The sequence below is a fragment of the Lutra lutra genome, chromosome 2 (assembly GCF_902655055.1).
Source record: "Lutra lutra chromosome 2, mLutLut1.2, whole genome shotgun sequence".
NCBI lineage: Eukaryota > Metazoa > Chordata > Mammalia > Carnivora > Mustelidae > Lutra > Lutra lutra.
In genome coordinates, this window is record NC_062279.1 from 143,679,778 (window position 1) to 143,703,214 (window position 23,437).

Here is a 23,437-nt window from a genome sequence, read left to right on the forward strand (position 1 = left end):
ACTCAAACACTGAGCAAAGCTCTTAGATAAATAAAACAGGGAGAGACACCGTCGGAACCTGCACTGGGCTTGCACAATCCAGGCAGATTATCGAACACCAGTTGTGAACTGCCCTCAGGCTCTAAGTTTTGAGTTAATTGTGTGTGCGGAGACCTATGGGTCTGCAGTTGGGGGCAGGGAGGCTTTGTGGGTCACGGGGCTCTGCTTAGGGGAACAAGGAAGCCTCCTCTCCCTACAGACCCACAGAGCACATTCGTCTCCATGTTTACCCAGCCAGTAGCCAGGCTGCCTGTGGAGATGGGGCTCCACAGAGCTCCTGGAAGGGTAGTGAGCCCTCTTCCCTAGGGGGTAGGCAAGGAGGGCCGGAGGGTCGGAGGGTCATAGGGGATTCACCTGTCGCACAGATGATCCATTCACTCCACAGTCCCTACTGTGTGCCAGGTGCTGGAGCGGGCCTGGTAAAGAATCAAGGCCAGACCCCCACCCTGTGAGGGTCAGAGCTGGTGAGACAGAGATACAGCAGAGAAGCCTGGTCCCACTGGTGAAGAGAGGGTCTGCAGGGACCCTGGGGTGGGCTCATGGGGCTGAGGAAGTGGTTGCCTGGGCATAGTGGTCAGGGAAAGCAGCTCTGGGGTGGCAGGACATCTAGGCCCAGACAGATGAGGGTGTGGTTCCATGAAGGTGAGGGAACAGGCATCTGAGGCTGCATACACAGCATGTGCAAGGGCCCTGTGGCAGGGAGCAGCTGGGTGGGTGGGAGCACGGAGGGTGAGGTGGCCCTACGGGGTGGGAGGGGCCAGACAGCACAGGGCCTCATGGGTCATTCAGCACTGGGGAGCTGCTGAGGGCGGTCCTGCTGGGGACCAGCAGAATGGATTGATCTAGGTTATTGGGGCCACTGTGTGGAAGGATGAGGGAGGTGGGGCAAGAATGGCTCAGGGTCAGGTTCCAGGGGAAGCTGAGGGCTCGCCTGTGGGTGGAAGTAAGGAGCCAGGGTAAGGTGACATGACAAACACGTGTGGCCTAAACTTGCCAGCTGAGGACCACGGCCAGCAGAGACACAGGATTCCTGCCCAGAGACAAGCCAGGCACTGGGGACTGGACCCATATCATCAGCGCCTGGACACCCAAAGGCAGGCCGCGGTGAAGGATGGTGAGCCGGCGGGAGTTCTGTGCGGGAAACCCCTGGGATGGGCAGCCCCTTGCTGGACACTACGTGTGACATCACCCACCGACCTCCGGCTGGACCCTTGGGAGGGCAGGGGCAGAGTGGACGATGCTGCCAGTGATACTTGATGGAGGCTGAACCCCGTGGAGCTAGGGACCCCAGCCTGACCAGGACTCTGGAGCTTGGGGACCCTGCTGCCCCCATCTGCAGAAGAAAGCCTGGGCCCCGTGACAGCGCAGCTTTCAGAGCCAGCCAGAGCAGGGTCCTGGCCTGGCTGGGTTGCTTCCTGGCCCGGTAACCTCACACCGATCACCTGACTGCTCTTTTCCTTCCCTGAGTGCATCTGTGCCGTGCGAAGGGCCAGACTGGCAGAGGCAGGTAAACAGCGCAAGCCAGAGACCCGGGTGCAGCAACGATTCCCTACGGACTGGGTTTAGCGCAGGGAACTGGCAGAAACCTGGTACCTGCGGTCCTCGAGCATGGGTGACGCTGACAGCACAGGCCCCAGGAGTGAGGGTGGGCCCACAGAGACCAGAATGTGCCCTATGGGCACGGACCCCAGCCCTGCACGACCAAGGCCTCCCCACCCACCTCTCGAAGGCCCCAGATCCCTCCCGGGGCCCTTGTCCCTGGGGCTCTGGCCAGGTCAGGGCTGCGGCCTCCTATGCCTGTGAGGCTGCTCCTTCTGCCTCTGCTTTGCTCCGGTCCCTCCTGTCCACCCCATCCTCTGCCGGGAGAGCTCCGGCTCACCTTCCACAGCTCAGCACAGAAGCCAACCTGGCTGGGTAGACCAGACACGGTGGGGGTCCTAACACAGGTAAGTCATCTGCCAAGGGTGCTAATGTACCCACAGGGCTCACAATCCCTGCCACGGTTCTCCCCGGCACCTGTCACTGCAGAAGAGGAAACTGGGGTGCGCAGCGTGTTTAAGGCCCCACGTGAGAGCCCCAGCCCGTGACCTTGTGCTGGCAGCCCCCTCCTGCTTGCCGACTGACCTCTGCACTTGTCTGGGGTCAGTATTCTCCCGGCTTCTTACCGCCCCCAGGTCAAGGTTGTCCTGGGCATGGATGGGGCCCCATGTCGCCAGCTGGACACACAGACAAGGTGCTTTACAAATGGGGCCTCTATCCTCAAGAAATGTGGGTTTTGAAATGCTTGGGACCCTCCCTTCCCCAGCCCTGGAGCCTTATTCTAGTAGTGTCCCTCACATGAAGGAGTCAGGGTTGGGGGCCCCATGACACAAGCAAGCTGTCTCTCGGAGCCATTTGCCTGAAGTGGGGCAGCCAGTGCCAAGCCCCTGGGCAGATGAGCCACAGCGGGCGCTCATTCAATGCCAACGCCCGTCTCAGACACTCCGCAGGGCACCCCGCCTCCACCCCTCGCTCTCCAGGGCACAGTCTAAACACAGATCTGACCCTATCACCCTCACCTTCTTTAAAGCACTTCACTGGCTCCTCCAAATAATCACACTTAATCCTACACAGTCTTCCCAGACTGGACTCCCCAGAACCCCAGGGTACCCGGAGGAGGGCATACGCGTTCTGCCAGGAAAACCCTGGGTTTATGATTCTATGGGTGTGTCTGTGTGTTTTCCTCACTGCAGGTTCTCTCAGAACTTCTGATAGACTCAAAGCTAGTGTGAATCAGCACCGCATGGATGGTGTTTATGCTACCAAACTTTTCGGGCTGTGAGAAACTCATTTTCAGAATACCAGACCCAACCCAGGGAAATCTGGCCTACTGGATGGAGACTAAGCCAATGACAGGACACTCGAGGCCGCTCGTCCCCCCCATCCCGCCAGCCTGCCCAGCCACGGCTATCACCTCCCAACCCCCAACCCCATTCCACGACAGCTGTTCCCGGCTCCGTGCTCTCCACATGGGGCCTCACGCTCTCCCCCCTTCCTAGAGAACCATTCCCTACCACTACCTGGAGGACCTGTCCCCCTCACCCGTGGGATTCAGTTCAGATGCTCCTCACCCCCGAAGTCTTCTCAGCACCCCAGGCTCCCCACAGTGCTCCCAGGGCCCGGCAAAGCCAGGCCCCGTTGTCAGCGTCTCCCCCCAGCGGCTGTAAACTGAGGGCACACACAGGGCTCTACTCATCTCCGTGAACCTGGGGCTCAGCACCTAGCACATGGTGACCGTGAGTGGGTCCCTACTGAACTGACTTCCTAAGAGGTGCCCTCAACCAATAAAGGGGCAGCAGGGTTTTCTAGCATTTTCTTCCAGGCTCAGGGTCCAGCGGTGGGGCAAGTGGGGGGAGGCTGTCCCAGGGTCTGAAGGGAAAAAGGAAGTCCCCCCTCAGCAGCCTGTCCCAGGAGGCACCAAGCAACGCAGAGACCCCACACCCTCGCTCACCATTCCCAGGCAGCCCCCTGGAGACTTGAACTCTAAGTGCCGCTAAAAAGAAAGGTAACACTGGATGCTGCTCAAGAGAATATCCACTCTGGGTTAGATTCAAGCCCAGGGAAGATTTTTTCCCAGCCAGCACCCCGACAGAGCAGGAATATGGGACCAGCCAAAACCAGGCACAAGACAGGTACGTTTTTGACCAGGCCAGAGAGACCCAGGGAAGGGAGGAGCTAGACCAGACCCCTTGGGTGATCAGGAGGGCACCGGGTTTCACCCTTCACGACTTCTGTGACTTTGGGCCTCAGTTTCCCCACCCGCAAGGCCAGGGATCTGGTTAGATAACTTCTGCCCATCCTGCACAGCCAGTGCGGACCTCGAGGTTCCTCCCCAGCTCTGCGCCTCAGTTTCCTCCGGAAGCACGTTTAGTCCCACCCCCGGCCCGTTCCCGGCAGAGCGCTTACCCGATGGGCAGGCGCCCTTCTGCAGCTGGCGCACGGGGGTCCCCGAGAGCTCCAGCGCGCGCCTGCTGGCCGCCTGCAGCGCGCATACGTTGGCATAGGTGTGCCCGTCGGTGCCGCACACAGCGTGTGCCCAGCGGCAGCGGCACACGCCCCGCGTGCACTCCAGGCTCTCCCCGCAGGGCGAGTCGAGAGGGCGGCCGCATGGCTCGCCCTCGCTGGCCGCGCACACAAGGCAGCAGTTGCACAGATCGGGCACGTAGCCGCCGGGGCAGCGGGGACTCGGGCACCGCGACACGTCGCAGCGCGCAGGACACGGCGCCGCTGGGGGCTCCCGGGCCAGCGCCAGCGCAGACAGCGCAGCCAGGAGCAGCGCGCGCGCCGGCATAGCGGCGGCACCAGGGGCGGGCGGCAGCGCGGGGGACTGGCCGGGGCCGGGCGGCAGCCGCTTGCGGAGGGGACAGGGCCGGGCGCGCGGCCACATGCGCGGGCGGCTCAGGCGGGCGGGCCGCGGGGCCACAGGGACATGCCGGGCGCGCGGACCTCAGAGGCGCCCGCTCCTTCTCGGCCGTCGCTCAGCGCGCTCGGGGCCCCAGGGCATTTAAAGGCGTGCGCGGCCCGCCCTCGCTGAGAGGGGCGGCCTGGCCCCTCCGCCAGCCCCGCCCCGGGCCTTCCCGGCCTGGACCCACCCGCCCAGAGGCAGTGGCGGGACTGGCCTGTCTGGCGTGGGAAAGGCGGGATATAGGTCAGCTGGCAGGCCCTAGGGGCGCGGCCGCGGGGCTGAGGGGACCCCAAGGCACAGGCCTCGGGCCCTCCCAGAGTCCTTGTGCCAGCCCTGTCCGTGTCCAGGGTTCTAAGGACTGGAGCTACTCCTCTCCCCAGGGACCTGGGCAAGTCAGTTCTCCCTGCTCCTCCTCCCCAGTGCACTCTCCTCCCCCAGCTCCAGCGCTGGAGGGCAGATGTCACCCCTCCTGGCTTCCCACCTCCACTGGGGACAAACTTTCCAGAAGGAACGACCTTGTGCCTGACTTCTGTCCTCACTCTTTACAGCTTGGAGGATGTGGCCATCTATCTGCATGTCTCACAGTTCTGTCTGCCTGGGGGTTCCAGTCCCAGCTCTCTGTGCTCTCTGACCCTGGGAGTGGGTTACAGCTCTGTGCCTCGGTTTCCCCCTGCACAGAAGGGCAATGAAGAGGGCTTTGCTCCTTCCCAGGATTGCTGGGAGGACCCCAGGGAAGGGGTGGGTGATGCAGGCAGCAACGGGGCTGGGGGTTGGCAGAGGGCACCCCAGGAGCTGGCCACCTCCTGGTTAGAGGCTCCAGAAGCAGAGGCAAATCAGAGTGGCGACTCATTGCACAAGAGAAAACGTATATGTGCAGACCCTGGACCTGGGGGTCCTCACCCTGTAATGCCTGGGAAGGCTGGCTCGCAGCACGATGCTTTTTTAAAAAATGCTTAAAACAAACTGCACAGCGTTAGAAGGGATACAGCACTACCAGAACAAGGGAATTAAGTACACAGAACGACAAATCACACGGGCTTCTCGGTGAGTGTGTTCAGTGACAACATCTGGCCAGTGACAGGTCACCAGCCAAGATTTCCAGGCAGTGCTGAGCAGAAGGGATTCTTGCGGGGAGGGGTTGCTGCAGCAGCCAGCGTGGCCTGGACATAAGCATTCTCTCGGTGACAGTCCTGGGTGGCTCTGTGGCTCGAGCCTACTTTGCCAGTGAAGGAAATGCGCTTCAGGGGGAGGTGTTGGCGAAAATAAGGACATGTGTTCTCATCCAGGTTATGGACACCCAGGTTAGGAACCTCCCCCCAAAGGAGGGACAGGCAGCAGGAGGACAGGGATGGGGCTGGGGGTGGGTCCCATCCCTAAGGACTGGGCACCGCTGACAGGTCAGGAGGGGTGAGGCCCTGCCAGACAGGTGTGTTGGAGGGAGTGGCTCCGACTGTGAAGGTCGTGGGGGCAAGAGCTGGGGGACCCAGGGCATGAGCACCCATGGGGTCTGGAAGAGGCAGTGGCCTTGACCACGGAGGTGAAGGACAACAGGGCAGCGGGTGCGAAAGGAGGTGGGGCTTCTCCTAGTATAAGAGCAATACGACACATATATTCTGCTTCAAAAAACCTGGAAATGCATTTTGCCTTGAAGACGTGGAGTACCTCAGGCCCTTCCTTGGAATAAGCTGGAATGCCAGGGGTTGGGGACCCTGGGCTGGGCTGGGCCCGGCTGCCCCCACCCCTGACCAGGGCTCCTGGTTTGCATCTCCTGCAGGGTGGGCTCAGGTCTCAGGGGTAGAAGGAGGGGCCCACATGAGGGGAGCATCATGACCCAGAGTGCGCCTTTGGGGAGTTGGGGGACATATCACACTTAGACGTCCACCCCTCAGGGCAGGGCTCTTGGGTGCCTGGATACCACTGTGCCCAGAAGAGTATAGACCTTCAGGTGGGGCCAAGAACTCATTTCTCCTTTCCCTTTTGTGTACAGATGGGGAAACTGAGTCTCCAGAGGTGCTCCAGGACTGGCTACTGCTGCAGACTGGAGTTGTACGACCCCCTGCAGCTTACGAGTGACAGCCACTGGTGCTTCTGGGCCCTGGGGGACCGTGCCTGCCTCCATTGATTCAATATTCACACACCTAGGAGACTGGTATCAAGGTCCTTTGGGAAGGCTGCAGAAGGTAAAGGTCACAGCAGGCTGGGACTCAGCTCTGGGCCTTTTTGCCAGTCGGGTCTGAGCTCTTCCCTCAGACCACACTGCCCCCAATGGCCACCTATGTCCTTTACAACCACCTGGCCCATGGGCTATCTATTACTTGTCCAGATGGGGAAACTGAGGGCCAGAGCTGAAGGACACATACAAACTTCCCTCCCGCACTTGGAAGCAGGGTGTGGTCCCCGGGGTTGTCTTTATTCTCCCCTGATGTGGCTGGACTCCCGGAGGCCACAGTGAGCAGGCTCTGGCGGGGGGCCCAGAGTGCTCTGTAGGCTTACAGGGGGAGTCCATTTCCAGATGTCAGGGGCAGCTGCCAGAGAGACGGTGGGAGCAGCGCCCCCTGCTGTTCCCGCTGCTTCCCGCCTCCTGCTCCACAGACCAGGACACCCCTAGGAGTGTCTGCGCTGGCTTGGGAACCCCTTCCCCAGAATCTGAGTCTCTCCCCAAGCCCTGTCCTCCTGTGGGTGCATATTCCTTGAAGGGGGACGGTCCGAGGGTTGGCAGAGGCTCTGCTGCCATCAGGACATACGTGGGACGGGAGGCTCCTTTCCTCAGTCCAGGTTTCTGTACTGTCGGGCCCGGCACCCAGTCAGGCCCTCTGCTTCGCTCTGGCCGACCCCCCGACATCTCCTGCAAGTGCTGGGAGGCTATTTTGTCTGCGAAAATATATCATCTGTTCATGTCTATTTACTCCCCCTTACCCATGCTTAAGGCTCTTTACAAACAGGGACAAATAAAAAGGAGAAGAGAGACACAAAGCAAAGCAAACAAAAACAAAAACAAAAGGGTGGAAAAATAATGGAGAGCCAGAGGTGAGATTGTACAATTGATACAAATTCTTACCATAAAATGATATTTTTTGGTGCAGGCACATAAGCGTGGCTCTGAGCTTCCTAGTAGCCAGGGCAAAGAGGGAAATACAATGTCCATGTGATGAAAACAAGCCCATTGCTTCAAAGCAGCCTGTCATTTCTCACCATTGGGAGGAGAGAAGGGTTTCCAGGGAGCCTCAGAAAGAAGATGCAGCCAGTGTCCTGACAGCAAGTCCTACGTGGCTTCCCATAAAATACTTCTTAGAGGGGACCCAGGAAGATGGCCTGGGGCTTCCACAAGAAGTTCTGCTAGTCAGCAGGTGTGCTCTTGCTCTTCTGTCAGGTTTGGGGGTGGGGGTGAGCAACTGCTTGGCACTCGTGCCTGAGCTTGGCAGAAAGTCCTGGAACCTAATTCGGGAGCAGAGGCTGAGATACTGAAGTAGGTGGAGAGCTTCCTGACCCGCTCACTCGTGAGCATGCCTGCCACACTCCAGCCTCCCCAGAGAACATGACCACAGGCGGAGAGCTCAATGAACCTTTGAATCCAGTGACTGGGCTGGGGTCAGCCCACGTGACGTGGGACACACAACACAGCAGGGCCAGAGGGTTCTAGAAGCAGGGGGAGAGGATCTGTGGGGACTGGAGGCCCTCAGAACCGTGTAACGAGGACCCCAGACCCTGCCATGGGCGCCTCTAACAAAACGTAGCCCAGGGACAGAGGCATGTCAGCTTCTCGAGGGAGGGGCCCGGCATCACGGCAGGCCAGGACAGCAAGAGCCAGCGGAGGGCATCTTGGTGCTGCACCCTGCCTTATCCGTGCGCTCGGGACCAGCACCTGCTGGGGGACACCCCAACATTCTGGAGCAAAGGGGAAACTTTCCGTGGAGCTCCAGGTCCTGCGCCTATGGGTGGGGCTCTGGCTGTGAATGGTGTCCTTGCTCTGGGTTATACTCTGACCGCCATCTAGGTCACGCCTGACCAGGCTCCAGATGGCAGCCCCTTGCCAAGAGGGGACAGTCTCATCTCCCCAGGGCTGGTTCACACTGGGTGTCAAACAATGTCATCTACAGGGATCGGAATGGAATTGAGTGCATCCGGGCCGGATCTGGGCTGGGCCGGGGTCGGCCTCCCCTGGGGCACCCCCACCCCGCACCTCCACCTCTGCGGGGAGCCGGACGGTGGCGCTGGGCCCTGGGCCTCAGGCCAAGCTGTTCAGACTCTGGGCAGGCTCTACCTTGTCACCTGACCCTTGTTCAGGCCCAGGCTTCCCATCGGATGAGGTCAGAGCTGATGTCACCCGGGGACCTCAAAGACCATCCCTGGCCACGCCTAGGACTGCGATAAGGCTCATCGGCCCTCATCAGTGGGTGACTCAGAGGGTGGGGTGCAAGGGGGCAATGACGTGGGCCACATCTCTCTTCAGCCCCTTCCCCTGGGCATTCATCGCACTTGGAGGCTGTGAGTCCCTCTGAGGGGGAGACTTCCCTCCTCACCCCTGCCCGCTTCCTTCTTCCTCCTGTGACATGCGGGGCCTCCTGGCCTCCATGGGGAGAAAGGGGATGGGCAGTGGCGGCCAGCACTCAATACTGCCCTTGGGGACCCTGTGACATCGGTGCCATTAGGATACCATTTGGCAGGTGCAGCGGCCGAGTCACAGAGAGGTGGAGTAACATGTTCAAGGCCACACAGCCTGACTGAGGCAGAGCCAAAATCTGGCAGGCTGTCTGGCTGGAGAGCACAGGCCCGTGGCAAGCGTGCTAGGCCATGAGAACAGCCACACCATGACGCCTGGGCGATGTGGGGACAGAGGGGAGCCTGGGGCCTAGCAGGGGGCCGCTCCAGGGCTCACGGGAATGCAGGACCTTCCCCTGTGGGGGCGTCCGAGAGCTGCTCTGACAACTAGAAAAAGGTTTGCGGGACAGAGCAGAAGACAGAGAGCCCAAGGAGATGGTGCAGGGGTGCAGAGGGGCCTCTTCAGGCAAAGGAGGGCAGACTTTTACTCCACAGACCTTTTCTGTGCAGACCTTTTCTCCACAGACCTTTTCTCTGTGCTAAGACAGCTTGTGCTGGCTACACGAAGGCTGGGGCTAAGTGGAAGGGGCGCACAGAAGGTGGGGGACCCTGAGGGACGGCTGCTGGCATTCAGGAGCAAGACGGCGCCTCAGCTCCAGGTGCTTTGGCACGAGTGACAGAAAGCCCAGCTCAAAATGGCCTCAGCAGCAGGGAGTTTCTCTCCCTGACTGGCGCAGAGTCCTGGCATCAGGTGTGGCCTGATCCAGGGACCCCAATGTCCTCTGGCCCCACAAACCGTATGGACTGTGCTCCCACAGTGCTGGTTGTGGGACGGCTGCCGGCAGTACCAGGTGGCCCCCTCTAGAGCGGATTCCTCCAGCAACCCAGCAAAGTCTAAGCGCATCTTACAGACCCCGGTGGTTCTCGCATCCATCCCAGACCCAGTCACGGAGGCCACGGAGTCAGGAGCTGCGTCCGGGCCAGCTCTAATCCCCTGCTGCGCTCCGCATTTTCCAGCAGGACGATATGACGGAAAGGTGTGTCTGAGAGACGGAGCTGGAAGAAGACGCACGGGGACTGGCACCAACAGACCTGGGCTCCCCTTCACAGGCTTCCCGATGGGCCAGAGCCTCCGCTCATACACCTCTGATGATGGGAAGCTCAATACCCATCAGTGCAATCCCTTCAGTTGCTAGAATGTTCTTCCTTTGAGTTAAATTCTGCCTCTGACTCTCACCTGTGGACTCTGATAGACCCTAGAAAGCTATAGAGAATACAGCAGTCCCCTCATCTACAAAAGAAGGCTGTGCACATCCGAGGCTGGCCCCCAGTTATTTCTTCTAGGCATTTGCTGTGTGACCTGGAGCCCCAGTTTACTATCTACTGGAGGGTGAGAAGGAGACTTCCTCCTGGGGCTCCCAAGGGCCCCAGGAGGCAGGATGCTAGGATGTCCCCCAAGATTCCTGACCCCCTGGTATGCACAGTCCACATAATCCCTTCCTGAGTGTGGGTGGGCCTGACCTAATCAGGTGAGCCCTTAACAGAGACTAGTCCCTTCCTGAAGTCAGACGCTTGAAGTGTAGAGAGCATGGAAGTGTGAGGGGCCCATGAAGTGGAGCCATGGGGCAAGAACCTGGGGCGATGTCTTGGAGTTGAGGGGCCCCCACCTGACAGCCAGCAAGGAAATGGGAACCTCAGTCCTACAGCCATAAGAAAGAGAATCCTTTTGACACCACAAGTGAATTCAGTGACACCCCTGTCACTGAACCTCCAGTCTGGGGTGCCGCCAGCCGACCCCCTGAGACTGTGCATGAGGACCGGCCAAGTGTGCCACCCCTTGACCCGTGGAGACAGTGAAACACTAAATGGGTGTTGTTTTAAGCCACCGGGTTTGTGACCATTTGTGACATGGCACAGAAGACCAACACGGGGTGAGGGCTGAGTGAGCATATGATAACCCTAAAGGCACAAGGGGAGTGAGTTGGGGGAAATATGGGGGCAATGGCCCAGCAAGGGTGGGGACAAGGCCTGGAGAAAGGGAGGGGCCCCAATGCCATCAGGTTGGGTCGAGCCTCTCATCCAGATCTGCCGTCTCTTGGGGCATATCCTTAAATTCTGGGAACAACATCATAAGGGGTGCTGGTTATACCCATTTTGTGGATGCAGGAAACTGAGCTAGGAGAGTTTGAGCAGCTTTCCCAAGGCCCCTAAGCCCCTGGGTGATGGAGTCAGGACTAGAAAGCAGTTGAGTCTGACCCCAAAGTCCATGCTCTGTTCTCAGTGCTATACCCCTGCTCATACCCATTCTACAGGAGGGGAATCGAGGCCCAGGAAGGAGAGATGGGTTGCTAAGACAACCAGGCTTGTGGACAGGTCACCTTGACCGAGCCTCTGCCACATAGCAGCACAAACTGTTACCAGATCCTCTGAAGAGGCTGCTATTACTGACATGCTCGTTTCACACATTTAGAAAACAGGGCACAGAGAGGTTCAGTGACTCGCCCAGGGTCACACAGCAAGTGAGCCACAGAATCAGGATTAGAACTCAGGCAGCGGACTTGTGCCTCCTATGCAAAAGCTGGTTTGGGACTTAGCTGGCTGGGAGGCTCGGTCAGGAGAGCTGAGACAAGATGGGTGGGGAAGGGGTCTGGCTGATTGAAATGATGAGATCAGGACTGCCGGGACAGCAGGGCTTGGTTTCTGTAAGACAACAACCTTCAGCTTTGACTGTCTGCAGCCCAGGATCTTCTTGGAAATCACTGCACCCCACCCCATCTCCGATGGGGGGAGTTGGACATGACTTCTCTCCTGGGAGGGGACATCCTATCTGCTCAGTCTCAGGATGGCCAGCCCCACCCACTCAGCTGGCCGCACCACAGCTCAGAGAAGCAGCCAGTCCTTCAGTCCCTGAGGCCCTGCCCCATCTTCGCAGGACCTGGGAGCCATCGATGTCCCCAAATGGTTGCTCTGGCCATCCAGGCTGTTAAGCATGGGCCAGCTTGTCAGGAACAATGGGCAGGGGTCCGGAGCCCCTTTCTTCTTGCCATGGGCCAAGCTGTCTTTCGGGTCCCCTAAGCGGTGTCCTCAGGGTCCCAGGTGCCTGCTGTGCCTCAGATCTGAGGGTGAGGAGGGCACTGATGGCCATCTGGGGCTCCCCTCTAAGCCTTCATGCTGTGAGGGGACACAGGTGCCCCCAGGCCTGGCCCCCCACAATGGTCCTAGTGCCAGGACATGTCTGGGCACCTGCCATGTCTCCTGTAGTTTGAGTCCTCATGTACCCCCTTGGAGGATTTCTCACCAGCCCCATGTCACAGGGAAGAACATGGAGGTTCAGAGAGGTAAAGTGACTTGCCCCAGGTCACACAGCGGGCCCTGGTTTGGGGGGTGGTGTGGGCTGGGAATGTGGAAGATGTCCAGTTGGAGGTTTTGACCACACGGTCATGAGGAGCCAGAGCTAGAAGCCCACCGGGTGTCATCCCAGTGGGCTTGCACAGCTTCGGTGGGGGGCGCCCCTCTCACACACCCACCGGGACAGCCTGCCCGCTCTGTCACTCCAACCTCCCCTGTCGGCAGCACCCCACACTCCATGTGGCCCCTGCCACGCTGTGACCCCACAGTGACCTGGGCTTCTCAGGCTGCACCCAGAGCAGACCTCCCAGCCAGCGCCCACCCTGCATTGTTGTCAGGCTCTGGACACAGATCCCGCTATCTTCCTGGAACTGCTCGCCATTTTCCCAGTCAAGAGGCACCAAGTTTCACGGCCTTCTTGAAGCTCCAGGGAACTGACCCCAGCACCATTGGAGGGTGAGCTCTGAGTGGCCCAGCCCATCAGCAGGTCCCACCCCCTTCCAAGGTGATCGGTTCAGGGGTGGGTCCTCTAACCCATGAGAGCCAGTTCCACATAAGGACCTGTTTGCTGGCACTGTGGGAAGAGATATTTTTTCCTCCAGTCCAGTCTTTTTCTTTCCTTGGCTTCAAGAGTCAGGAAAAGCTGTGACCAGCAGCGTCTGATGATCTTGAAGGGACGGTCTGCCTTGGAATGAAGTCATGTGAAAAGTGGAACTGAGAGAAGGAGAGAAAACAAGCAGGTCTGGAGCCTGGATCATGCCATGCCTGAAGCTGTACTCTGTTCTCAGTAGATTAAGCCAGCAAACTCCTCTGCCACTGAAATGAGCAGGGTTGGGTTTCCTGTGGTTACCTGCAGCTTACACTGTTGTGCAGAGGCTGTCCTCAGCCAGACCCCGACAGTAAACTTCGATGAGGAGCTCTCAGCCCAGGAGTGGGAATTATGCACCATTTATTTATTTATTTATTTATTTATTTATTTATTTATTTTAAAGATTTTATTTATTTATTTGACAGACAGAGATCGCAGAGAAGCAGGCAGGGAGAGAGGAAGAGGCAGGCTCCCTGCTGAGCAGAGAGCCCGATGCGGGGCTCGATCCCAGGACCCTGGGATCATGACCTGAGCCAAAGGCAGAGGCTTTAACTCACTGAGCCACCCAGGCACCACCTGCACCTATTATTTTTAAAGAGTGCCCATAATGTGTCTTATACAGGTCCTTCATGCCCACACAAAGTCCCTACTTTACAAGCGAGGACGTGCAGGTAAGAGCAGTGGAGTGGCTCTCCCAAGGCCCATGGCTGGGATTGGAACTCTGGTGTGTCTCTCCCAGGGCCTGTGGTGTTCCCTCTCTGCAGGCAGCCCCTCCCCAGCGCTGCACGTGCCTAGAGCCCAGAGCCTGGCCTCCCTGGACATCTGGACCTGGGGAGCCTCTGGCTACAGGTGAGGGGCCTGGGTGTGACTGCTGCCTGGTGCTCTGGGGGAGCACACAGTAGAACCATGAGCCAGCTTCGTGACCCCAAGGGGTAGGCTCTGCCTTGTCTTGCCATGTGACTATTGGAGCCCTGTTGCTCCTCCTTCATGTGGACACACTTGGCTCCTGTCCCTCTGGTGTTCTGCTCCTTTCCAGCCCAGTGGCTGACAGGGGATCAGCTGACCGAGATCCGGGACCCTCCCCCCCACTCACAGCCTGAGCCCTGCCCTCCCTAGGGCAGATGTACCCCATGCTGCCCACCCTCCTGGATGATGGTCTCTGCCCTCCACCCACCTGCTCTCCCTTTGGCTCTCACCCATTCCCCTACCAACACCCCCTGCCCTGACAAGTCCTGGGCAGCTCATCCAGTGTCCCTGCTCCCAGGACCCTCCCTGCAGGGACTTCCCCCTCCATTCCTGCTCCATTCTGGATCCACACCCCAGCGCTGGCATCGCCAGAAATGACTGCACTTCCAAAACTCAGCCTCCAACAATTGACCCCCACTCCGTTTTGAAAATGATCACAGCTTCACTGACATACAATTCACGGGTCATACAATCCTCACGACAAAGCATATGATCCCATGTTTTTTTGTAAATTCACAGAGATGGGCGACTGTCACCAGAATTGGTTTTAGAATGTTTGTATCTCCCCCAAACAAACCCTGTACCTGTTAGCAGTCATGGTCCTTTTCCCCTTCTCCCAGCCCCAGCAACCAGTAATGTGCTTTCTGTCTCTCTAGGTCTGCCCATTGTGGACATTTCATGCAAACAGAATCCTACAAGAGGTGGCCTTCTGTGACTGGTTTCTTTCACTCAGGGTGATGTTTTTGAGGCTCACCCACATGGAGGGACCTGTCCATGCTTTGTTCCTTTCTAGAGCTGAGTCACATCCCATGGTGTGGACACACCACACTGTTTACCCAGCTGTCCCTTGGTGAACATTTGGGTGGTTTCCAAGTTTCAGCTATTATGAACGTTTCTGTACAAGCTGTACATGGCCATAAGCTCACCATTCTCTGGAGCACAGACCTAGGAGCGGAATTGCTGGGCCATGTGGTGCCTCTGAGTTCAACCATCGGAGGAACCGCCATACCGTCTGCCCAGGTGATGACAGAGCCTTGCCTTCCCACCAGCAGCAGATGTACATGGCTCCTGTTTCTCTGCATTCTTGCCCACTCTCATTATTTCCACTCTTTAAAAATGTATTAGTCGTACCCTAAAGATACAAACATAGTGATCCGAAGGGGCACGTGCACCCGAATGTTTATAGCAGCAATGTCTACAATAACCAAACTATGGAAAGAACCTAGATGTCCATCAACAGATGAATGGATAAAGAAGATGTGGTATATATACACAATGGAATACTATGCAGCCATCAAAAGAAATGAAATCTTGCCATTTGCGATGACGTGGATGGAAACTAGAGGGTATCATGCTTAGCGAAATAAGTCAATCGGAGAAAGACAACTATCATATGATCTCCCTGATATGAGGGAGAGGAGATGCAACATGGGGGGTTAAGGGGGTAGGAGAAGAGCAAATTAAACAAGATGGGATTGGGAGGGAGACAAACCATAAGTGACTCTTACAAAACAAACTGAGGGTTGATGGGGGGAGGGGGATTGGGAGAGGGGGGGTGGGATTATGGACATTGGGGAGGGTATGTCCTATGGTGAGTGCTGTGAAGTGTGTAAACCTGGCAATTCACAGACCTGTACCCCTGGGGATAAAAATGTATTATATGTTTATAAAAAATAAAATTAAAAAAAAATTATTCAAGGGGCACCTGGGTGGCTCAGTGGGTTAAAGCCTCTGCCTTCTGCTCGGGTCATGATCCCAGGGTCCTGAGATCGAGCCGCGCATCGCGCTCTCTGTTCCATGGGGAGCCTGCTTCCCCCTTCTCTCTCTGCCTGCCTCTCTGCTTACTTGTGATCTCTGTCTGTCAAATAAATAAATAAAATCTTTTAAAAAAATTATTCAATAGGGGCGCCTGGGTGGCTCAGTGGGTTAAGCCGCTGCCTTCGGCTCAGGTCATGATCTCAGGGTCCTGGGATCGAGCCCCGCATCGGGCTCTCTGCTCCGCAGGGAGCCTGCTTCCTCCTCTCTCTCTCTGCCTGCCTCTCTGCCTGCTTGTGATCTCTCTCTGTCAAATAAATGAATAAAAAAATCTTTAAAAAAAAATTATTCAATATCTACAAAAAAAAAGTATTAGTCGTTCTAACACATACGTGGGGACATCTCTTTGTAGCTTTGATTTGCATTTCCTGGTGACGAACGATGTGGAGCACATTTCCACACACTCTTTGGCCACTTGTGCATCTTCCTTGAAGAAGCATCTTTCCAATCCTCTGCCCATCCTTAACCACGGTTGTCTTTTTAAATTATTGAATTGCAAGTGTTACTGGTGTATTCTGGATAAAAGCCCCTTCATCAAATATATGATTTCCCAATATTTTTCTCCCGCTCTGTGGGTGGTCTGTTAACTGGTGTCCTTTGAAGCACAAGAGTCTGATTGTGATGAAGTCCAATATGTTGCTGTGTTTATTGCCTGTGTTCTTTGGGTTCATACCTAGAAGACCTCACCTAAACCAAGGTCACAAAGACTTACTCCTGCGTTCTCCCCTAAGAGCTTTATGGCTTGAGCTCTTCCCTTTGGGTCTGTGACACCTTCTGGGTCATTTCCGTGTGTCGTGTGAGGTAGGGGTCTGGCCGCACTCAGCTGTATGGAGACGTCCAGTTGTCCCAGCACTGCCTTCTGAGGACATTGTCCCTTCCCCACTGAACAGTCCTGGAGACCTCCCCTCTGCCCACGTGGATTAACGCTCTGTCTCTCCACCAGCATGCTCACATGGCCCCTGCACCTGTCCCGACTCTCTGACCCACCTTCTGGGTGGCAGGCCTCACGGTGCTCTGCCTGCCTTTCTACAGGTGGCTCAGATCTTAGCCATCAAGATGTCCTTGCAATTCCGCTCCTTTCTTCCTCTTTCTGTGTCTCTCTGTCTATCTCTGTCATGGTCATCTGGTAAGCCCTACCCCCAAGGACCCTGACCTGCCTCCCTTTCTTGCTGTCTCTCCCTGTGACTGGGAGCTGAACACCCAAGGTGGTCACCTTGATGAAGCCCCCCAGGGTGCTCATCTCCCCATCTGCCCCAAGCCTCCCCACTCCAGCCGCTCGCTCAGTGGATGGCCCTTCCTCCCTCTTGTCACAACTCAGGGACTCACGCCAAAGGTGACCCCATTATGCCTCAAGCCTCTCTTGCTGGGCTAGACCTGTCCTTCTAGACACTCACCTTGCCTGATACCCCACAGAGGTATAGAGGCAAACACTCTCTGCCCCCGACTTCCTGCCAGCTTTGCACCGCCCGTCACTGCCCTTGGAGCACCCCACACCCTGCACCACTGAGCCCCTGCACTGCTGTGTCCCCCTTGCCCCGACCGCTGAGCAGGGGTCCCCAACTCCCAGCCAAAGCCCTGCTCCCACTGCATTTCCTTCTGGTGATGCCACCTTCATCCATGTTTATGGGCTTCTTATTTTGAGACTATTAGACTTGAAGAAAAGTTGTAAGAACAACATGAAGGACACCGCACACCTGGCCCAGATTCCCCCAGTGTTTCCACCTCTCTCCCTCCTGCACATCTTCTTCTGAACTGTTTGAGGGTGAGTTGCAGACACATTGTCCCTTTAACCCTAAATTCCTCAGCAGGCATGTCCCGAGTACACCCCCATACAGATCCAAGCACAAGACCAAAGTCAGACTCAGCTCTGCTTTGGAGGAGCCCAACCAAGATGGGACGAGTTCAGGCAAGTGCACGGCCTGAGAGCCTACGGTCAGGCTGGAATCCAGGCTGGGAAGGAGCCATGTAGACCAGGACATGTCTGGCCCTTCTGCGGCTGTGGCTGCAGCCAGCACGGAGGAGGCTGGCTCACCATGGGTTCTGCATTCAAGGCTTACAGGGTGCTGCCCTGGAGGGGACATGGGTCCAGAGCAGGTTCTCTTCCCAGGCCCAGCCAGAGGGCACAGCCCCAGCCGCCAGCCCTCAACATATTTGGAATGTCCCAGCCCTGGGAGGGCGAGACGGGCTAGCCAGGAGGGAGCAGCTGAGGGAGACTCCTCTGTGGCTGGAGTCTGGGTGGGAGACACACATGGAAGGGTGGGTGGGCTCAGACCAAGGATGCTAGCTAGACCCCAGTGGGGGTCTTGGATTTGATCCTAAGAGTGATGGGGCCACTGTGGGGCTGGTGAGTGAACTGTGTGTCCATCAGCTTAGCACTGGCTGCGGGCAGGGGACGGTGAGGCTGGAGCCCAGAGAGGACAGCATCCACTGTGGGTGAGATCCTCTGTGGGCCTTAGGGTTTCTGGAACGATGCCCCCTCAGTCTTCATTGCTCCTGCGTGGATGTGCTCCTGGGAAGCCCCCCAGGCAAGTCCCAGGAGGCAGCCCGTGAAGGACGGTTCCCGTGGCACGTTCCCAGCCAGCATGCGGCAGGGCCCCTGTAATTACCCTGCACCATGGGCAGCAGGGTTCAGCCACCGGCCACCACAGTTCCATGCCCCAGGGAGGCCCGACCATGTCACCCCCAGCCCAGCCATGGCTTTGTGCAGACGCGGCACTTCCTTCCCTGCCCTGGCTACAGCCTGCCTCGGTGACCTCACCCCGGGGCCTGTCCCTTGCCACACCCCTGCTGCACCTGTGTTGTACCCCTGCTGACAGGCCTATGCGAGGCTACCCCCACTGCCCCCGTCTCTATGCCGGGCCTCACTGGGCTCCCTCCCTGTGGACATTTCCGTCTCCTCCTGCTTCCAGGCCTTGATATTGTGACTGTCTCCCTAGGACGCACTCTTTTTTGCAGACAGGTGGGGGCATTGCCTGTACTTTCCCAGCCGCCGCAGCCAGGCCTGAACACTGGCCCACAGTCAGTGGACCCGAATCCGTACTTTGCAGATGCTGACTCAGAGGACACGTCTGGAGGTCTGGGGACAGACGCCCTGCCACCTGTCTCCCCTGAGCCTGCGGGACAAAGCCCAGACTGAGCCCAGGGCACAGGGTGTGTCTCCTCACTCCTGGAGGATGGGGTGTCCATCCCCGAGACAAGGTCATGCAGGAGGAGCAGGTGGGGACTCCTGCCTCCCTTGTGACATGCTGTCACCCCTCCTCTTGTGTCTCTGCGATGAGGATGTCGGATCTCTCTGCAGCTCACACATGTGGGACTATGTCATCACCCTGAGCCACTATTCCTCTCTGAACCAAGGTTCCTGCCCTTCCACTGGCATCTCCCTATGCACCCCTCCCAGCCCTGCAGCCTCTGCTCTGTTCTCTGTTTCTGGAGCTCAGCTGCTTTGGATCCTGCATGAGAACCTAATAGTACCCGTCTGTGTCTGACTCACTTCATCTACATGGTGCCCCCAGACTCATCCGTGTGACTGTCAAGTGGCAGGATTTGGCTCTTGCTAATGGCCGAAGAACACTCCCTTGTCGGCACGCACTGCATCTTCTGGAGTCCCTCATCTCTCCGTGGACGCTTAGGGTGTTTTCCATGTGTCGGCTGTTGTACACAGTCGTGAATGTGGAGGTGCCTGTGACTCCTCCATACCCTGTTTGCGTGCCCTTGGCCTCTACACCCGAAGTGGGATCGTAGAGAATCTCTATCTTTAGTTTTCTGAGGAGCCTCCATCCTATTCTCCAGAGTGGCCGCACTAGCTGCGTTCCCACCAATGGTGCTTGAGGGGTACTTTCCTCCACGTCCTTGCCAACATCTGTTTCTTCTTGTCCTTGATACCAGCCCTTCTGACAGAGGAGAGGGGAGAGGAGAGGGGAGAGCTCCTTGTCATTTGGGTTTGCAATTCCTGATGAGTAATGATGTGAGCATCTCTTCTCATGCCCATTGGTCATGTGCATGTCTTCTTCAGAAGTTGTAGGAGTTCCTTTTCTATGTTGGATATAAGCATCTTATCAGATAAGTGCTTGGGAAATATCTTCTCCCACTCCGTAGGCTACATTTCATTTTGGGGATGGCTTTTACATTTTCCTCTTTGTGTCATCTTGTCAGGTGGAAGCACAGGGGAGGCTGGGATGTGCGCAGATACCCAGCAGCCAAATGCACGCTGTGTGCTGGTTGGTAAGTGATTCTCTGACCTGCTCTGTGAGGCTGGGCTAGTGTTACACAGGTGGAGGCTCTGCACACTGGGGCTCTGCACACAGGGCCCTGTACTCACCTTCTCTGACCTGCTCTGTGAGGTTGGGCCAGGGCTCCATAGGTGGAGGCTCTGCACACTGGAGGCAAGTGGGTCTGGGGTTGGGGATATGTTGGAGCAGGGCATGTCACAAGGAATCCTGGATGCAGAGATGATGTTTGAATCTGTGGGGCTGCTGGAATCTGCCCAGGAAGGCAGTGTAGACAGAGAAGACGGGAAGTCCACGGATCACAGAGGGGCCTCCACTACCAGAGATCGGGCAGGCATCTCAGCTGCTGTACAAAGCACTCAGGCCAGGCTTCAACTTTAGACATTTCTCCTCCCACATTCTGGAGACTGCCAGTCTGGGATCTGGGTGCGGACGAGTTGGATTTGCTGAGGTCTCCGTCCTTAGTGTGTAGATGACTGTATTCTCCCTGTGTCCTCACGTGGCCATCCCTCTGTGCATGTCCATGTCCTGATCCTGCCCTTTTATAAAGGTCCCAGCCATCACGGATCAGGGTCTACCCTGCTAATCTCATTTTACCTTGATCCCCTCTTGAAAGGCCCCCTTTCCACACACAGTCACATCTGAGGTCCTGGCGGTACTGGGGCTGGGACATCACATCTGGATTTGGGGTGGACACAACCCAGCCCATCATGGCAGGTAAAAAGTAGGGGCACAGGGGATAGAGGGGGACAGCAGGAGATGGGGGGACAGGAAGGTGTGGGCCAGAGGTCCAGTGATAGGAGCATGTCCCACAGGGGCAGCAGGGCTGGGCCGCTCAGAGGACACCTGGCCACCAACCACACAGCCTGGCTGGGGGTCTGGGAGCTGGGAGGGAGGTCATGGAGGCAGAGAGAAGAGACAGTGCTTTCCTGCAGTTTTGCTCTAAAGAGGAGCGGAAAGAAAACTAAGAAGAGAGTAAACCAACAGCACATCTCAAGAAGGGAGGGGGGCAGATGGAGGGAGGTGTGTGGGAGCCACTGAGGGTTTGCGGGGACCAGACCCGGGTCTTCAGGACACGGAGCTCGGGAGATGCATGCAAGCCCTCACCAGATGCTGTAGGAAGAGACAAGGATTTGGAAACAATGCACCTGTATGATTCACACACACACGCACACACACGCGCACACACACACACACAGTTTCTGAAAGTTAATGTTTAAAGTTGCCACTTCTTTGTAGATGATTTGTGGCTTTAATGTTCTTTTATTTTTTTTTTTTTTGAGCAGTTTCCTGTACAAAGAGTGTTTATTAACTGCTTCTGCGGTCAGCATATACATCCTAAATTTCCTTTTCAAAAGTCCTGGTTACATCCCCAGGCAAAGAATGGAGTGGGACCTTGACGTCACACCATATCCAAACATTCACACAAAATGGATCAAAGACTGAAACATAAGAGGAAGAGTCTAAAACTGTTGGGAGAAAACATTAGGGGAAAGCTTCCTGATGTTGGATTTGGTGATGATTTCTCAACTATGACACCAAAGGCACAGGTCTGCATCAATATGAAAAATCTTGTGTGTCAAGGACACAGCGAAGAGTGTGGAGAGGCACCCATAGCTGGGCGAGCGAGTGCCTGCCAGTCATAGGTCTGATATGGGGTGAACGTCCAGAATAGATGGAAAACTTCACAGCTCAGCAACAACACACAGTTTACAAATGGGCAGAGGACCCGAGTCAACATTTCTCTGAAGAAGACAGACAGACAGCCAACAGACACAGGAAGAGGTGCTCCACATCCCTTGTCCTCAGGAAAACGCAAACCGGAAGAACAACGAGATCCCCCTCACGCCCTTTAAGATGGCTGGGATTTATGATAAATAAGTAACCAGACAGAAGGCAAGCCTCGGCAAGAACGTGGGGGATCTAGAAGCGAGTGCACTGTAGGTGCGAGTCAGACATGGGGCCGTGTCGCTGCGGGAACCAGTGTGGCCGGTCCTCAAAGACATAGGCAGGATTGCCGTATGTTCCAGTCGTTCCGCTGTTGGGGTAAATGCCACATAGAACAGAAAGCAGGGCTTCAGACTAACAGGTACATCCTCATGTTTGCAGCAGCCATGCAAGAAGAGCCATGTGCAGTGGTTCAAGGTGGGCACTGTGCAAGGAGAGCCTTGTGATCTCTTGAACCAAACCACAGGAGGCTTCAGGGAAGGTCCCTGCCCACTCACCTATGGCCATGGCGTTCTCTGGGGTGTGCCTCTGTGCTGGGCGCCTTTTGGGGTGAGGCAGGGAGAGCTGGACAGACAGGGACAGATTCTCCTTCAAAGACAGGCTGCTCACTACCAGCCCTGCAGTTCCCAGGAGCTTATCCTGAGGAAAGAGTCAAGTTTCCGCACAAACATTCAGCCCTGGACCCTTCCCACGGTTCTTTTCAGGATGTGGAGGGATCCGGATGCCTTGTGTACTGCCCAGCGGGCCGTCTGAGGAAGCAGCGTCCCTCGGGGCACAAAGCCCAAAGCCTCCTCCACGGTCTCCATGAAAGGTATCCCCACGCCTCCTGGAGTGGAGAAGTCACCACCCAGAAGGGCCATCGGGTGCCATTGTTGTAGAAATTAGAAAGAATAGATCCCTTCTATCAAGGTCTGGAAGGAAGTTCTCCAAACAGCGCACCTTGCTGATGGGACTCTGGGTGACTCTTTTGTACTGATTGCCGTTTTCTGCATAGACACACAGGGAGGGTAGAGCCGTTCATAGTTACGTTAGAGCGACGTGCGTGTGCATGCACTCGTGTGTGCGTGTGCAACACAGTCATGAGTGTGTGCATACGGGCGTGCATGTGTGTGTGAGCGTTGTGTGAGTGCAAGTGATGCATGTGTATCACTGTCTCGGTGTGTATTGTGTGTGCTTGTGTGAGTGTTGCTCTGTGTGGGTGTGTTAGTGTCTACACTGCAGGCACCTTCCTGTCCAGCAGACAGTCCTGGTCCCCAGAGCCCTTCCCAGGGCCAGGATGAGACTTCTTCCCAGACCTGTGGTCCTGGGATTCTTTCCCTTTGGCAGAGGGGGGCTTGCCGCCTCCAGCTGGGTGCAGGCGGGGCCCAGGACGCTCAGAGCTCGGCACTGACCTCCGGCTCCTGGAAGGCGGAAGGCGGAAGCCCGGGGCCACCAACAGCCTCTGGGAAGAACATTTACTTTCCCATCTGCTGCTGCAGACAGGAGGGGCAGAGCTTGGCAAGGCCTGAGATGCATCTGCTTTTGCCATACAGATGGGAAAACTGAGGCCCAGGGAGAGCATGAAACGGGCCTGAATCACAGCAAATGGTCATCCCCGTGGGGCACGGACTCCTGGACTCAGAGGGTGGCCAGCAGCCCACCCTGCCTCTGGGGTGCCTCCTCCTGGCCCCTCTACTGGCCATGCGGAACCAAGCAGACATGAGCCCTGCCCTCAAGGAGACGTGGTCCAGGAGCATTGAGTGA

General features: G+C 56.9%; 1 protein-coding gene across 5 annotated transcripts in view; it reads right to left on the reverse strand.

Moving 5' to 3' along the window:
- The window catches only part of HTRA3 (HtrA serine peptidase 3), a 29,319-nt gene extending 24,643 nt beyond the window's left edge, over positions 1–4,676 (reverse strand). Inside the window, exons 1-2 of one of the 5 annotated variants that reach the window (XM_047718757.1) lie at positions 4,423–4,675; positions 3,985–4,392 (exon numbers count right to left, since the gene is read on the reverse strand). In XM_047718757.1, the coding sequence (XP_047574713.1) occupies positions 3,985–4,392; positions 4,423–4,465 (451 nt within the window). In that variant the 5' untranslated portion in view covers positions 4,466–4,675. Of the gene's footprint in view, positions 1–3,984 lie in introns of all 5 variants that reach the window. The other 4 variants (XM_047718756.1, XM_047718755.1, XM_047718758.1 and 1 more) reach the window with 4 other exon arrangements.
- Positions 4,677–23,437: the final 18,761 nt, after the last annotated feature.